Source organism: Thunnus albacares, chromosome 1, assembly GCF_914725855.1.
Source record: "Thunnus albacares chromosome 1, fThuAlb1.1, whole genome shotgun sequence".
NCBI lineage: Eukaryota > Metazoa > Chordata > Actinopteri > Scombriformes > Scombridae > Thunnus > Thunnus albacares.
The window spans coordinates 20392288-20408772 of NC_058106.1; the positions used below are offsets into that span (position 1 = coordinate 20392288).

The following is a 16485-nucleotide window of genomic DNA, read 5'->3' on the forward strand; positions in this document are numbered from 1 at the left end:
TTTATCCTCGTTTTTACTTGCAGATGGTCGCTTTCCTTCCGGGCTGTCAAACCCTCTTCGGATCAATGGACTTGTTTAGATTTTTTATTCGCTGCAGGTGTTGATTTTGAAAAGTACTTATTTGCCTTTATTAGGTAAAGGATATCTATAAGGCACTAGCTGTTATTTCTACTGTCAACAAGATCATTCCAGTAAAACTTACCATCCACTGGCTTTTAAAGCATCACATCCAGACCCCGCCTGCAGTTACAGAAGGAAAATGCATTGAAAAAAATAAGAGCAAGAGAGAAAATGCCAGCCATGAAAAGTAGGCTATTACACATGGAGGTTAATACTGTGACAGTCTTATTGTTCATTGCCATGGTGAATAAAATAAATGCATGTGTCTAAATACATTCAAGGAGCTTCATGCTAAAGGTGTATGGACTACTTGAACAGGAAGGTGTAAAATCATCATCATAAAAACATCAGTACAGGTACAGCTGTGGAAATCAGATGGAAAAACGCAATGCTTTAAAACAACAAAACAAAAGATGATTTATATCAAAACACATCTGGTACTTAAATTGTAAATTTAGACCTTTGCAGTTCTGCCGGCTTTAGAGTAGACTTGCATCCATGGCCTGACCGAAACCTTTTAGGGGACCCCAGTGCCAAATTTCTGCAATATTCCTGCTGTGAGTTCCCACAGGGCTTCTCTACAAGACATAGCCACAAAATTAGCTAATAATGCAGAACCCATCTAGTTTATATTACACATAACTGGTGTAAAAAAAGAAAAATTCATCAAATTATCAGAATTTTACCTGCAGTGAATATGGGGCTTTTGGGGCCTCACTTGGGGTCCATTCTGCCTGGTTGGTAGGTGCTTGCTTACTTACATCCCTGTATTGTACAAAACACAATAACGTGTATTTTACCTACATGAAGAAATAACAGCCGTCGGAGAGAAAAGCCAGGGATAATGTTTTAAAAGATGTAACTATAAGGGTTAATTGTGAAATCCACGGTAAGTTATTGTGTTTCTGCTCAGTTAATTTCTGTGAATATTTTTTACAGTCTAGTACTGTGTATTAGGCCTAAAAACACACTATTGTAGAAAATCACAGTAATAATCCCGCTACTGCAGAAACCATTATGTTACTGTGGAAAATCACAGTCACCACTGTAGTACTTTCGTTAAGGTAGCAGCTGTGTTTTCCCTTTTTAAAGAAAATCACTAATTTGAAAATTATTTTGTGATCCTTTCAAATAAAACACCCAAATTCATGGTGCAAATGCAAAAATTTAAATATTATTTTGAAATAATTATTTTTTCACATGAATTCAAATACTTAAAGATGGCCTTGTTTCTTCATGCTTCTGCCAAGCCCCCAGGAAGTGCGCTGGGCTTTGAAGCCAATTTAACATAGTGGCCAAACTGTGGAATTACAACTCCCAGGTCCTATAGGGGCCCAGAAAGCATTTTTCCTGCACACAACAGTTGATAGATTTTTTTGAGTCTCACGACCCCTGTGAAATGATTTGTTTCACCATCAGAATTTGATCCATCTGTTCTGATAACATTTGGAAAGTCTAGAAGAGCTGCACAATTAAATTGCTTTATCCCCATTCAATTTAGCTGGAGGGCTAAACCGGAGTTTTAGCCGTCTCAGCTGGCAGAAGTCTCTAGTGAGAATGCTCCATGAACGCACGTGCAGTATGTTTTCATGGGGGTAATTTCTTTACAGTGGGAAGTGGCTTTTTTGGCTTCATACGCCACTTTCATAGGAATGGATGGGGCCCTGCCTCTGACACTGTATCCAGTTTATACATCCATGGCTTCTGCTGGATGTTACTTTTCAGTTTTTAAATTTGTCACATGTTTATCAGGTCATGACAGGCTGTCTGTGAAGTTGTGAGCTGCTTGGTTGAGCCAATGACAGTATCAGTTCAGTATGGTCGTGTCCTTTCTAAGCCTAGCAGTCTCCTGCACATGAGCGAAGGGCAGTGCACTTGAGGGCAGCCTTTTTGTACTTGCAGTAGTACACCCTTTCTTGCAGCCACAATGGATACGTTTGTAGCAGCTCTGTGAGGCTTCTGAAAGGATGGTCCACAGTGGCTGCCACCCTTCCTTCACCCAGCCCCAATCAGAAGGCCTTAGCAGCTCAGGGTCAGGTACTAAAGCGTTGCTCCAGACTTTGGCCTGATAGGTGGCCTGCTTAATGTGTTGCTCTAGTGCAACCTTTGTGGGTGGGATATTCTCCAGAGCTCTGGATTTCTGAGTGAAGATCTGGTGTCACTTGTCCTGTCGTGCATCAACACCACAGCTCCAACAATGACTTGGACAGCTCACTCACATCACCTGGCATCTGCATGCACTCATTGAAGGCCTCGGTCACTTCAGGGAAAGCCTTCAAAGTCTCCTCTGCAGTTTCCTTTCCTCCTTCAGCAATTGCCGACACTGTGTCACATCCCGTAAGTGTGTGGAACAATGGGAGAATGGCACAGGGACTTGGATCCAGCTTGTTGGCCACTTCATGAACACCAGTGTATCTGAAGCTGGTGCCTGTACCAAGAGAATCCACATTTCTGGATTGATCTTCCTAAACATGGCCATGGCAAGGACAACAATGTCAGTGTCTACAGTATGAATAGTAACCTTCTTGCAACCCTTCTGAACAGCATCTGACACATGTACAAGCAAGCATGTGTCTGTTTACTCGTGAGAACATGGAGTGAGGTTCGTCAAGTCAGACTGGGCAGGAGAGCAGACCACCATCTTCCCATGAGTTATAGACATCTTTTCCATCATCTACTGGGATGCAAGTGACTTACTGGGAGAGGAAACCAAATAATTCTGTTTTGTTCCCATCAACATGCAGGAAGTCTTTCCATTGCTTTGGCAGTGCAGTGGTTGGAATCACCCGTCTCCTGATTCCCCTTTCCCTCTTCTGTTCGGTGGTGCCTTTCAGACAGTCTGGGATGTAGACATGCAAGATAATATCAAGACAGCTCATTTTCTCAAGCTGGGATTTTGCATACTGCACAAAGACACTGTCTTAATAGTCCTGGAAGGTCTTTGCTGTACCAGGATTCAGCATCTGGACCACAGCTGCACCATCAAGGAACACAGCATCAACCACAGGAGCAGGTTGTGAGTCAGTGTCATCAGTATTTATGCAGTACAAGAGGTCTGCTTTTGTACCAAGTTGCATCTTCCCTTCTTGAGACAAAGATTGTGGTGACGCCTGGTTTTTGTGGCTGAAGAATTGATCCAGATTGCCATCACATATTTGGCAGACACATACAGCTGTGAGAAGAGATTGCAATCATGCTTCAGTGCTTGAAGTTGTATGTTTTGCTTTGACTGTGTTGTCACTGATGGGTGGCTGAAGAGAGGCATCTTGTTCTTGGAAAACGTGTGTGTGACTGGCTTTGTTCACTGCTCCAGCTGTCCAAGTGTCTTTTTTTCAGGGGGTGCTGAGGAAAACTTGGAGGAGTGACTTGTCACTGAAATGACAGCTGGTCCGCTTAAAGGTCAGTCCATCTTAAGTGAGCCTCTTCCTCATTCAGAGAGGAAGAGGCTCCTCATCCTTTAATACAGCCTGTCTTGCTTCATTATAGAACATTCGGAGGCAGTATTAGTGATATTTTGCCTCAAGGGCTATCATGTCCCCAAGTGCAAGTTTGGCAAGCAACTCAGTGTCTTCTATTTCCAAGGAAGCATTTCTAACATTGAAATCTAATTGTTTTGTTGATGCCTCAAAGAGCACTTCAGAGCCATCTGGCTTGTTGCAAAAGAAGCACACAGACTCTTTAGTGTTGACGTGGCTGTGAGGAGACCGTGTGAACCTTGGGTGCATCAGACTTCTTCACCTTTTCTGATAACTTCCGCCATTGCTGGATGGTTTGATTATATTTTAATTGACAGGTCTTGTGCCACCGTGCCCTGTTGGTCATCAGTGTGGCTTCTCTGCCAGTCCCGTCATCCAGCCTGTCAAGGTCCAGCTCATCTGGTATTTGTCTAAATTCCTGTAATTCAAGAAAATCCCTGGCCAATGATGCACAACCACTACCTACTGGTGGCTTGCTTGACCTGGCAGTGTATTGCAAATCTTCCCCTGTTTATACTTGGCAGAGAGCACAGAGTTCCCAGTTAGTGGGGCAATGCAGCTTTGAACGCTTAGATGTAGAAGTCTGGGCAAGATCAATCAGTATATGGCATTTCGACATGGTGACTAGTGCTCTGAAGAGTGCATACAAGCTAGCTGAGGCATGCAAAGGGATTATCCTGTAATGCACAAGTAGGCCTGTCATGATAATTATGTTATTGACTTATCGTACTATGTAGACATGACCTTGATCATTTTTACTGACCTCAATATTGCCAATTGTGTTTACATGCATGTTTGTTTACATAAGAATGTCACCAACATTTTAGCCAACATGATGCCAGAATAAGAAGCATAAATGATTGTGTGTGGTCTACTTGAGGCAAATAATCTGTAAACCCATTTCAGCAGGTTGTTTCCAGAAGGTTTCAGCATTTTGATAAATCCAGTTTTCACTCCTGCTGTTAAAATTGTGCATAGCCTCACTGAGCCTACATTTGTTGACATCCGTTGTATTAGTATCAATGTTGAGCAGTGGAGAGCAGCCTCTCTGCTGCACTGCTAGCTCCGAAAAGCCAAAAAGCTATTGCTGTACATGACACTGAATGGCCACAGTGTTTTTGAGGTGAAACAGACGGAGCACCGAGTTTATTTGTCACCTCAGAGTTGGTTTAGGTTGTTAAAGTGCTGCAGTGTGACGGTCGGCCAGTCTTGTTTGTTACTGCTGATTGCTGCTCCGCTCTGCTTACATTTATCTCTGAATGATGGTGTAGAAAGTATTCACAATATACTTCATATTCATCTCTCAAAGGCAATTATTTTGTCATTAAATCAAAAAAATGCTTGCAACTGCTGCCATTTTTGAAGATGAACCACAAGATAACTCTAACATGTGTTTGCCGTAGAATGTCTGGGCCAGCTCCCCTGGCCAAATTGGTGCTCTAAGCAGAATTTTGTTATGAGGCAGCTTGCAGCAAATAAACATCTTAATTTAAACAAAAATGCAATTTTGGCAAAGAATTATATGATTATAATGCAGAGTGATGGGGCAGAAACTGGAAATATGGAATGCTGAGGTCAGTGACCTCTCAAGGTCACCAGAGGTCAGATACAAATTTCCTCCATGTCTGAAATAAAACCTTGGAGTATGTAGTATATTATGTTGTATATTATCAAATGCACAGTTGGTTTGCCTATCTGTCCCACTATCATGTTAAAAATCTACTACCGCTTTTCATTGTCTGCGTTCAAAGGGCGTGTGAAAGCATTGTAAAGTGTGTTTAGCCTGCATCACCCCTTGGCTAACTCAGCATTGTTTATGCCAGTTCAATGTGAAAACTTCATCCTAGTTTTTTCATCTCTGTAATTGAATAATTAAAGTGAAGTTGTGTGAAATTACTGTGTTACAAGATGTTTTTGTTTTTATTCTTGTATTGAATCGTCTTTATCCACCTCTACCCACCTGGACGTAGATGTAGATAGAATTAGTTTCTACATGCCCATTCTGTCCCAAGTGGACTGAGTTGGGCTTTTGGACTCTTTAAGGACAAGTACGCATCCACGAAAACAATTTTGAAGACTCTAAGGACACCTGCCTACCTGGTGACTTGACATCTCCCACAGTTGAATAACCATGTTTAGGGTTATTACCCAAGTGTTTTGTTTCAAGGAAATTATAGCGTCTCGTATATTGTCAAGCTCAGTGATTTAATTTAATTTTTTTTACTTATAGTGGGCTTAAAGGAACAGCGTGTAGGATTTAGGGGAATCTATTGGCAGAAATGGAATATAATATTCATAATTATGTTTTCATTAGTGTATATTCACGTGAAACTAAGAATTTTGTTTTCGTTACCTTAGAATGAGCCCTTTATATCTACATAGCGGAGTAGGTCTCTTCCATGGAGCCCGCCATGTTTCTACAGTAGGCCAGAACGGACAAATCATACACTGGCTCAAGAGAGGGCCTTACGCATTTTTACATTGAAGTGGCAGCCAACATAGATTCTCCTACACACTTTGTTAAAGGAGGGGGGGATCATCAGTTGGTTGCAATCTGCAACCCCACCACTAGATGCCACTAAATCTTACACACTGGTCCTTTAAGAAATAGTGTCTATTTTTTTCGTCAGGATTTGTTTAACTGTGGCTACAGATTTAAACAAACGTTTTGCATATTGGATTTTTATTGTTGTCTTTGTAACATTTGCTAATGTTTTATAATATATGCATTTGAAAACTGTGAGTTACAGAATGATTTTTATGCATGCTTCCTGCTACTTTTACAGCTAGAAGGGACATGGTAGAAATGTTTTCAGAAATTATAAGAACTGGAAACACTGAAAAGAAAACTTATTTACTGTTGTAAATTGATGTTCATGCAGTCCAAACATTTCCTGCTGTTGCTACTTCACATTCAAAGCTCCTCACTGGTATACCACTGTGTGGCTTTAATTATGAAGCATGTACAGGAAATGCAAAATAAACTGCACTATTGGTCAGTAAATATTGGTCTACACAGAAAAATGTTTTGTGTTGTTTGGTCAGTAGATCAGATTTATATATTGTAAAGGAGGATTGATAAAAGAGGAAACAGCCACAGTGAGCTGGTAGACAAGGTTTGTGCAAACCAGTGCACCTCTAATATGTCATTAAGGGTAAAAAGCTCATTTTGGTCTGCTGTCCTGTCTGATGGAAAATCATTTGCACTGTACATCACAGCTGTGATTGCAGCAGTTCACTCTTCAGCGTGGTTATTTCTTCCATATGGAAGAAGGCCATTAGATTTCACAATGAAAATAAGTAAATATGTTTGTTCATGTTCAACAGTTAATAAATAATTGTCATTTAAAGAGTTGGTTGTGTACTCATTTATTGAAATTTAAAAGTGTGGTTTGAAAGTTTACAGCATGACTGTAATCTAATTTACTGCAAATTGTCTGGTGCTGTAATCTAATACACAGTAACATACAATTACTGTATTGTATTATTTGTATTTTGTAATTTAAAAACACAGTAAACTTACTGTAATTTATTTTACATTAAGTTTACTGTGTTTATATTTACAGTAACTAACTGGCAGTAATTAACAAGTAACCAACTGTAAGTTACTTGTTAATTGCTGCCATTTAGTTACTGTAAAAGTCATGGCTTCTTACAGTGTACTTAAGTACAAACTTGAACTTTACTCAGTATTGGAGTGTTTCCATTTTATGCTACTTTGCTACTTTATACAACACATTGTTGAAGATGAAACCAGTGGTTTCCAACCTTTTTGGCTTTTGACATCTTACAAAAAGCAGTGTGTAGTCGGGGTCACATTTCAGATGTTTATGAGTTGTTAACAGCTCCACCAAATAGTGATTTTTCCCTCTAAACTTCTCACATGGTTTCATTTCAATAAATGTTCAAATGATCCAATATTTCACCAAAAATGAAAGATTACAGAAAAATCCAAAAAACTGGAAACAGATTTGTGTATCAGAACTTTGATTTTTTTTTCTTTCTTCTCCCATTAATCATCTCACGACCCCTCAGATTTATCTGGTGACCCTTTAGAGGGGCCCAACCCCTAGATTGGGAACCCCTTGACTAAACTAACTGTATATAAAGTAGTTGACTAAACTAGCTCCACCTCCAGCAGCTACAACAGTAACATGCTGCTTACACACTGATGATTCAGTATTAATAATCTAATGATGTCATATATAATAATAATATATTAGTCAGAGGGACCAAACCACTACTTTTACTACAATACTTTAACTACATTTTGCTGCTAATACTTATGTACTTTTACTTAAATACTATTTTTCATGCTAAAATGGAGTATTTTTACATTGCTGTTTTGGCACTTTTACTAAAGGATCTCAACACTTCTTCCACTTTCACTGGTTGTGACTGTAACGTATATATATACAAATGAATAGATTTCTGCTCTCGTCCATTACAATCCATTAGATGTTCCTTCACTGGTAGTAAAGCAGAGACAAACACGTCGTGCATCAGTGTGACCCGGGACAGTGTGTGCTGACTCCTGCAGCATCTCCCGCTGTGTGGGACCATCATGTCACTGAGCTCGGCGGAGGGATACAATAACCAATGTCATCGTGGTGCTGAGGCTTCTGCAAAGCAAAAAATGTCTGCCTAAGGGAGACTCGTTACTGATATATAGAGGATATTTTCCCAGGTATTGCCGCTTAAACACACATTTCGCGTGTTTTGAGGCGCATTTCAAGAAAGCGAGTCTTCACCAGATCACCCTAGTCGGGATTTTAATCGGGAAAAAAGGTAAAATATCAATGTGAGTTTGCCAAAAGCTTTCGGACCTGTGAAAGAAGTTGGGAGTTGAGAAAGACCATCATTGCGTTTTGTATGCTGGAGCTGCTAATGGTTTGGCTTTGTTACTTATCTGCAGCCAGTGTGTAGTTTGTGTTTAACTCGTTAGTAGGACACGGTCTTCCCTGTGATAATTACAAGCTATTTCCAACCCTTATGAAGCAGTAACTGCAGCTAGCGATAGCCAGCTAGCTAATGACGTTAGGTGCCTCAGCTAACAGCAAACGTTGGTCATCTATTCTTGGAAAATGTGCCACAAAAAAACACTGACAGCCCCATTAGTGCGTTACATAAATGTCTTCACAGCAGTATGCAGTGTTATTACAGAGAAACTGCAGCAATGCGATGCTGTGCCATCCATTCAGAGCGGTCGTATCTCTCTCTCTTTTTTTTAATCAACGGATAAAACTAAAGGTGCGCACTAAATGTTTGCACCATCTGATCAATTATAACGTGTAAGTGTCTCTATTTAATGCAGCGCCAAACAGCCAACTTTACTCCACAGTGATGGTCTATTATTTTGCATCCATAACAAATGTTTCTCGTGGCAGTCTGTCATTTCCTGTGGCACTCATCCTGCCGCTGTTAAATAAACCAGCCGAGATGTGACCTAATGGACTGTGTGCTCTCTCCAGGTTTCTAAGATCGTCAGGATGAATCCTCAGCAGCGGATTGCCGCTCTCGGAACAGACAAGGAATTAAGTGACCTGCTGGATTTTAGTGCGGTAGGGGGACTTTTCACTGTCTTTTTTTTTTCAGTGACACCTCTCGGTGCCAAGTTGCTCCCAGAGGTGTGAGCACCAAATAGGCTGAAGCATGTCTAATTGATGATCAGTGCATATTAGAGTCGACTAATATAATTTTACAAGTGATCTTTCATTTTTGAAAATCATGCTTTCTGCTCTCTGAAAAAAATGTGAATGTGTATACTAGAGCTGCAACAATTAGTCGATTAATCGATTAGTTGTCAACTATTAAATTAATCTGCAACTAGGTCCAAATTCTGTTTCCAGCTTCTCAAATTTGACTATTTCTTAGTTTCTTCAGTCCTCTCTGATAGTAAACTGAATATCTTTGGGTTGTGGACTGTTGGTCGTGATAAAACAAGACAATTGAGGAAGACATCTTGGGCTTTGGGAAACTGATGATCAAGTTTCACCATTTTCTGACGTTTCATGGACCAAACAACTACTGCATCTAACGATTATTTTGCATTATTGATTAATCTGTTGATTATTTTCTCGATTAATTGATAATGAAAATAGTTGCAGCCCTAAAGTGATCCTTCATTTTTGAAAATCATGAGCTGCTTTCTGAAAAAAAAAATCTGAATGTGTTGCTTCTGTACTGTTTATTAGTTGCTCTAATGGTAGGTGTCTGTCCATATTCTTCCATTCAGATGTTCTCTCCACCTGTGAGCGGAGGGAAAAACAGGCCCACAACACTTGGAAGCAGCCAGTTCAGTGCATCAGGTAGGACCTGATCCCTCAGACGTATGTCAGTAAACCCTTTGATATGAAGTGTCTTCATCCCTGCTTGCGTGACTCATAAATCTGCTCCTCAAAATCAGTTGTTTAACGACTTCTATCCTTGTTTAAATGGGGTCTGGATTTATTTATGAATGGAGGATGAAGGAAAAGAGTCTTAGCTTTTAGTCTTGCACGTGATTCTTTTTCCACCTCTGTGTGATGCTTGTGTGCGCTGTTCACATCTGGCACTAGAAACATGAGCTCTCCACCTGGAATTGTAGTGGAGTAAAGACGTAGAACAAAGCACAGTGTAGGCCATAGACACATGTAAATGTTTTATTGATCTAATTACCATCATGCTGTAATACAGTGGGTGCTGCTCATGTTTTACCTTCTCGTTAGAGGCATAAATAAGGCATAAATCACACATATTGTATTTGCTTCGATTGAGGTGTGTTGTCAATTGTCTGTGCAGCAAGCGTTCATAGAAACAATAAATCTATATTTTTATCGGAGAGTGGTGCGTGTTGGAGGCAAATCTATGATCAGGTTAAGATCTGTGAAATACTCGATCATTGCTGGAGTTCTTTGTAAATTGTAGAGTGGTTCAGTGGGATTGTGAGACATCATTTCCTTGAGTTATAATGAATATTGTGCAGTAATTTTGTTTTCTTTGTACATGCAGAAGCTTGATAATGGCTCAGCCCCTCATATATACACAAACTTTTTTTCCATAAATTATTTTATTTTATTATCTTTGAGCATCTTCCTTGACAAACAATCTGTGTGCATGGTTCGAGTTTGGCTGTAATAACCAGAGGTCAGATTCCCTGTCTCTGGACCGCTTCCTGGGTATAAATGCTACAGGACATTAATCCCAAGCACATCTATTGTCTGATGTGCTACTAGAGAAAGTCAACAAACCCGCATTATGTTTTCTGAAAGCACGTTTTGTGTGCATCCACAAAGCCTCATTGTCCTCAGTTATCTCTGAAACGAAAGACACAAGAACAGAGCTGTCGTATATGAACTATGGAGTTGGGACGATGAGTTTTAGGACACCTAATCCCTCCTCAGTAAAGTAAATGCTGAGAAACAGTGATCAAGTCACATCTTCTGGATGAGATTCGCACAAATATGTTAACCTCTACATTAATTACATAAAGGTCTAGACTGTAATTGTCCTGCTTTTTTCCCCTCTCTAGCATTTACAAAAGCTTCACAAATACGCGTACTCAAGTGTTTTTATTATTAGAATTTGTTATACAATATTAAATGTCTACAGCCTCCAAAATTAAAGCACAGATAAATCAAGTCTCTGATACAGCATCAGCAAAAAGAAACTTTTGAAGCTTTTCAAATATTGGATTTACTGCAAATGCTTTCTTACCGATTTTGCACAGGTGTAATAAACTTGTAACTGGTGTATATTTTCTAATTATAGATAATGACACAGATTCACAAGCCAGTTTATTGTGTCAATGCTAAAACACATTCATGCTTCATAATGAAACTTTTGATTCTTGAAGGTTTATTGAAGCTGTGAGCAGGTCTGCAGAACAGTACACATGATTTTTTAAAAACCAGATTCCATCGAAATACTGATATATGTATATATATATATGTGTGTGTGTGTGTGTATATGTATATAGAGATATACTGTACCTATACTATGTGTGCAATCTCAAGCATTGATGTCATTGAAGAACTGAATAGAGATGGCTTTGCTGTGTGCATTATGATTTAATCTAGTGTGATGTTGACATCCTGTGGATAGCCACCTTTAGGCTGGGCCGTGCACTCTGTGACTTCTAAAATAGACCAGCATCAGCATGGTGCTTTTTGTGTGGAACAGAAAAGAACTGGAGACTGTCAGGAGAATAATGTGTTACAGCCAGAGCTTATTGTCATTGCTGTGTGTTGTCTGGTGACCAGCTTTGTCCTTTAGAAATGGGGGGAAAAAAAACAACTGTAAATGTGGGATGCTGTTTTTTTTTAACCGCTGCCAACAAGAAATATTACTTTTTATAATATTTTAATTTCCTATGAAGATTAGAAATGTATTACTATCCTGTCATCTTTGAAAATAAAGTTTACTCTTAAACTGTAAAATATATTGGCATATTATTGTTTGTAACAACTGTTTAGTAACCATATTTTGTGTTAAATCAAATATCAGCCAATACATTATTAAAATATCAGTTGTCTGTAACCGCCTCAAAAAACAGAATGTGTTAGGCTCTGGCCATTTGTCCAGTTTTAGAAGGCAGCCATAATAATCTGATCATTTTGTGTGACACTTTTATTTCTTGCATGCATATGTGATGTTTATACGATGGTGTATATGTTTTGATATATAAGGTTAACACTAATGAACAAGATACACTTTCCGTTTGCATTTGCAGCTTAGCCAACCAAAACCTCATCTGAAACTAAAATGTTGTTTTTGAAACAACTGAGTAGCAATAACAGTTAAATGCTTTGAGCTGTGGTGTTTTTATCAGCCTCACATGTCTGAATGTGCAGTAAATGGTACATTTATTGATACAGAATTTAGATATTAGTATGTGTTGAATGTGCTGAAAGATGCGTTGGCATGTTATGGATTGAGTTTGGCTGGGCATCAAGGTAAGTAAAGGGAATAATGTTTTTTTTTTTAGTTTTTACCATTGTAGCTGATAATAAGTTTAACTTCAGGGAACTACATTAAATGCATCTTGTTCATCATGTCATCAATCAGGCACCTACTGGACCTTTAACTCTGAAGTGGATTATAGTTTAGGTTTAAAACTTTGCAATGTGCAACTTTACATTTTAATGTTGATAACGTGTTATTGAAAAGCGCTCACATTGATATGTCATTTATATCCTGACACATGTTTCAAAACTAAATTATGCAAAATTGAACTTTATCATTTAAGAAATAATCAACCGCTGAACCCTTAAAATGTATATTGGGTAAACCCCTCCTCCCTCCAGCCTGCAGTATGTCCTCTTGTGTCTCTGATCCTCAAGGCAGGGGAAGAAGCACCTCCATAAGTGATTGTGAACATACGGCAAGTGAGTGTGCTGACAGAAGTGTGGAAATTGCAGGGAATGAGAGTTTGGATTATTGCATCTCAGCTGGGCATAGCCAGATAATTGAGGCAGAGTGGGACTGGCAAGACCCTTCAAAAGTGTGCCAGAGAACGATGGATTGGAAAAAAAAAATAGCCAAAGTGGCTCTGACAGAGATTCATCATCTCTCCCTTCCAGCTGTGTTGATAATGTAAATTTGATGAGACCATTGACTCTTCAGTGTAGTGGGGCGATGGATGGCAGCTGGGTGATTTTCCTTTAGTGGTATGTAGCGGTTAACTAGTACCACTGTTTGTTAGCTGTGACCAATAGCGGTTGTGTTGGTTGGTTTGTCACTCAGTTGGTTTCCACAGTTAATACGAAATGTTTCATTGTCCAACTCAGCTACAAAGATCCTGCTGCCTCAGTTCAGCTTGGTGGATAAAGCAAAGACTTGTGACTCCAGGGACTCTGAGTCCATTTTGATCAAATCATTAATTAACAGACCTATATCTGTATTTTTATGATCTTACTTGACAGATCAACATTTTCTCTGTAAAATAAGTCACTTAAATCCATTATAGAGGAGATAAATGTCCTGTGAAAACATGAGATACTTAACATTGTTCTCCAGCACATGAAACAACAACATCTAAATCTATCTTTCTAGGGCTGTAGTCAACCAAAGAAAGTCTTGGTCAACTAAAATCGTACATAATCTTCAACTAATCGATGCATCGGTGCACAGTAAACTCGGCTGCCACACATTTCTCTGTTCTGTATTTCTGGAGCTAACCCCCTTTACTTTTCCAGCATTTGGGGAAACAACAGACGTGACTTTTTAGTATTTATTAACTGACACACTGTAGTCTGTACTGTACATTTACTGCCAGTCTGACAACTTACTACTGACCTTTTCCTCTGCCCCGCTCACATCCACCGTCACTTCTCTGCCCCTCACTCTTTCCCACTCGCTATGCAAACATACTCCTTAACGGAGCCATGCTACCAGTGGTTTCCCAGGCAACGACAGAGGTTGACTCACGTACTGGAACAGCGCTGCACAGAGACTCCCAAACGCTATCGATTTCAATATTATCAAATATTAAAAAAAAAAATTTTGGCCTGGCGGGGGTTCTCGTTGTGTCATTATGGAAAAACACAGATTCAGTAAATGTTCAGCATGTTCAGTAAATGTTAAGTACAGGTGGACCTAGCAGTTTCCATTAAGTTGGGCGAGTTCAAAGTTGTGAAAACAACGGGGGTGTTTTGTTAGTCTGTCCCTCCCGCCGCAGGAAATAATGGATTACTCCTGGAAAGCACTTTTCTCCTTATGAAAATAACACGGAGATTATTCAACCAATGAGAATTTAGTCGGACGAGAGCATATCGACCAACTAATCGACCAGTCGACCTGAAGACTACAGCCCTATATCTTTCCGTAAACATTTGAAAAATTAGTGTGTTAAACTGTTTTAATATCAGGGAAATTAGTCATTAAAAACATCCGTACTCATTGGACATTGCTGGACTACGTTGTGTATGGCTGTATGGGCATTTATATACATTATAGCAGCAATGAACACTGGAGGTTTCTTTTATATTTTATCTTTTTATTTATTTTCTATTTTGGCAGTTTTTTTTGTCTGTTTTTTGTTTTTGTTTCTTGGTGTTTTTTATGTAATTGTTCAAATTAAAATGAAATAAAAATGTTATGACAGTTGACTGTATCTTATATTAGCCATCAGTTTCTCACTCACTGCTGTAATAGATTGTAATGTGTGTTTGTTTCTTAGCCAGTGCTGTGATCATCAGCCAAACCAACAGGCTTCCTCTCTCTCTCTCTGTCTATGATTCTCTGGAAATAGGTCTTCGTCCAGGAATTTAGGACCCAGTGCAGAATATAGCTCTAATTGACAAGCAAGTTAGTGTAATTTATACAGAGTAATGGAGGGCTGAAACTGCAGCTCTGTCTGACCTCATGTCCCTGTTGGAAAGTGTTTGGTTCTTCTCTGTCCAGTTTTACTTAAACATTCATTATTTGTACACATGCACTTGATGCAGTCATTGGGTTTACCATTAGTCCCACTCTCACTTCATTTATACAAGAAACCATTATGCCAAATACCACCGAGGGCTCTCTGTAAGTCAACAAAACAAATGCGGATTTGTTTACATTAACATGCACATCAATTAAATTTACCCGCATGTGAATGTTGATTTAAGCGTAATACATAATGTTCTCTTTGGAGGCAGGTCTTCAACTAATTACACTGTAGTATATATAGCTCAAATAAGTAGTTAAACATACATAATTCTCATCATAAACATATTTTAATCCTCAATATTTTTTGAGGGGAGGTAAAATCTCTCCCTGCCTCTGCATATAGGGGCAATTAATTTGTTGTAGGAAAATAATCTGTGCTGGGAATCAGGTCAAATAGTTTTTAAATGATTGACATTTATTTTTTCATTCAAGATGCCACTCGGACTAGAAGCTTTTTTTTTTTTTTAATACCCCTCAGGACTGTAGTTTTGCTACCAACTGTTGTTGAGTGATGGGAAGTGTGTGATCCCAGTACAAATTGTATTTTATAGATTCTTCAATCAAACTCAGATGTTTATAGATGAAGTTGTGTCTGAATGTTTAAGAGTATATTATTAAGGAAGTTTAAGAATCATTTGCTGGGTTTCTGTGGTCATGTTGGGAAGTTTTCTGAATTGTCTTTTGCCATTTTAAATTTTGATGTAACTTCAGTTGTTGTTTGCCTTATATTGTCTGATTTACAATGTATAAAAGTGAACATACTGTATGTTTTAAGAATGAATTTGTCCAACATTGTTGGGCCTTTTGACCTCTATATCTAAACTTTTACAGTAATATTCTGTACTGTCAAGAACTCATGTGTATTGTCTTTCTCTTCCTCTCTATCTCTCTGTCTCCATTTTTATGGATATTCAATATAAATCCCAAATAAATGAATCAAAACAACTATTCTTAGGTATTTTTTGGTAACAAATCAAAATTTCAGGACTTTGTATGAATATATTACTCAACATCGACAAACAAAGAGACAAAGACACTGCAAGGGTGATAATTAAATACATACTATATCCTGTATGCGGTGTGATGTGATTATAAATAACCCTTTATTTTGTATTTTACTGTGTATCAGTAGAATCTGTACACAAGAAACTGTGAAAAGAGTCTTTTCTGTGCAGGACTACTATGAGGCAGCATCACTGGTAGTGAAATTGTAATTGAAACTAATTGTCCCTTTTTGCTTCCACCATCGAGTAAGATGAAATTTTGCAGTTCTTCAGACTTGTTGCATGATCTCATATCAGGAATATTTCATTCATTTTTGTACATTTGCACAAAAAAGACTTTAATGTTCCTGTTGGACGGCGTTTTTCTGAATTAAGGGCTAGGGGAGGGCGCAGCGGTTTAGGAATGACTCAGTAGAGACAGAGGCTTGGTTCACACCTGCCATTAAAATGCGTCTCGGGCAATCTCGGAACCCATC

The 16485-nt window shown here is 38.9% G+C and overlaps 1 protein-coding gene across 6 annotated transcripts in view; it reads left to right on the plus strand.

Annotated features, from left to right (window-relative positions):
* Positions 1-8139: 8139 nt before the first annotated feature.
* tcf12 (transcription factor 12) overlaps positions 8140-16485 on the plus strand; it is an 88360-nt gene continuing 80014 nt past the window's right edge. The window contains exons 1-3 of one of the 6 annotated variants that reach the window (XM_044348730.1): positions 8140-8384; positions 9068-9157; positions 9832-9904. In XM_044348730.1, the coding sequence (XP_044204665.1) occupies positions 9086-9157; positions 9832-9904 (145 nt within the window). In that variant the 5' untranslated portion in view covers positions 8140-8384; positions 9068-9085. Of the gene's footprint in view, positions 8398-9067; positions 9158-9831; positions 9905-16485 lie in introns of all 6 variants that reach the window. The other 5 variants (XM_044348722.1, XM_044348707.1, XM_044348700.1 and 2 more) reach the window with 5 other exon arrangements.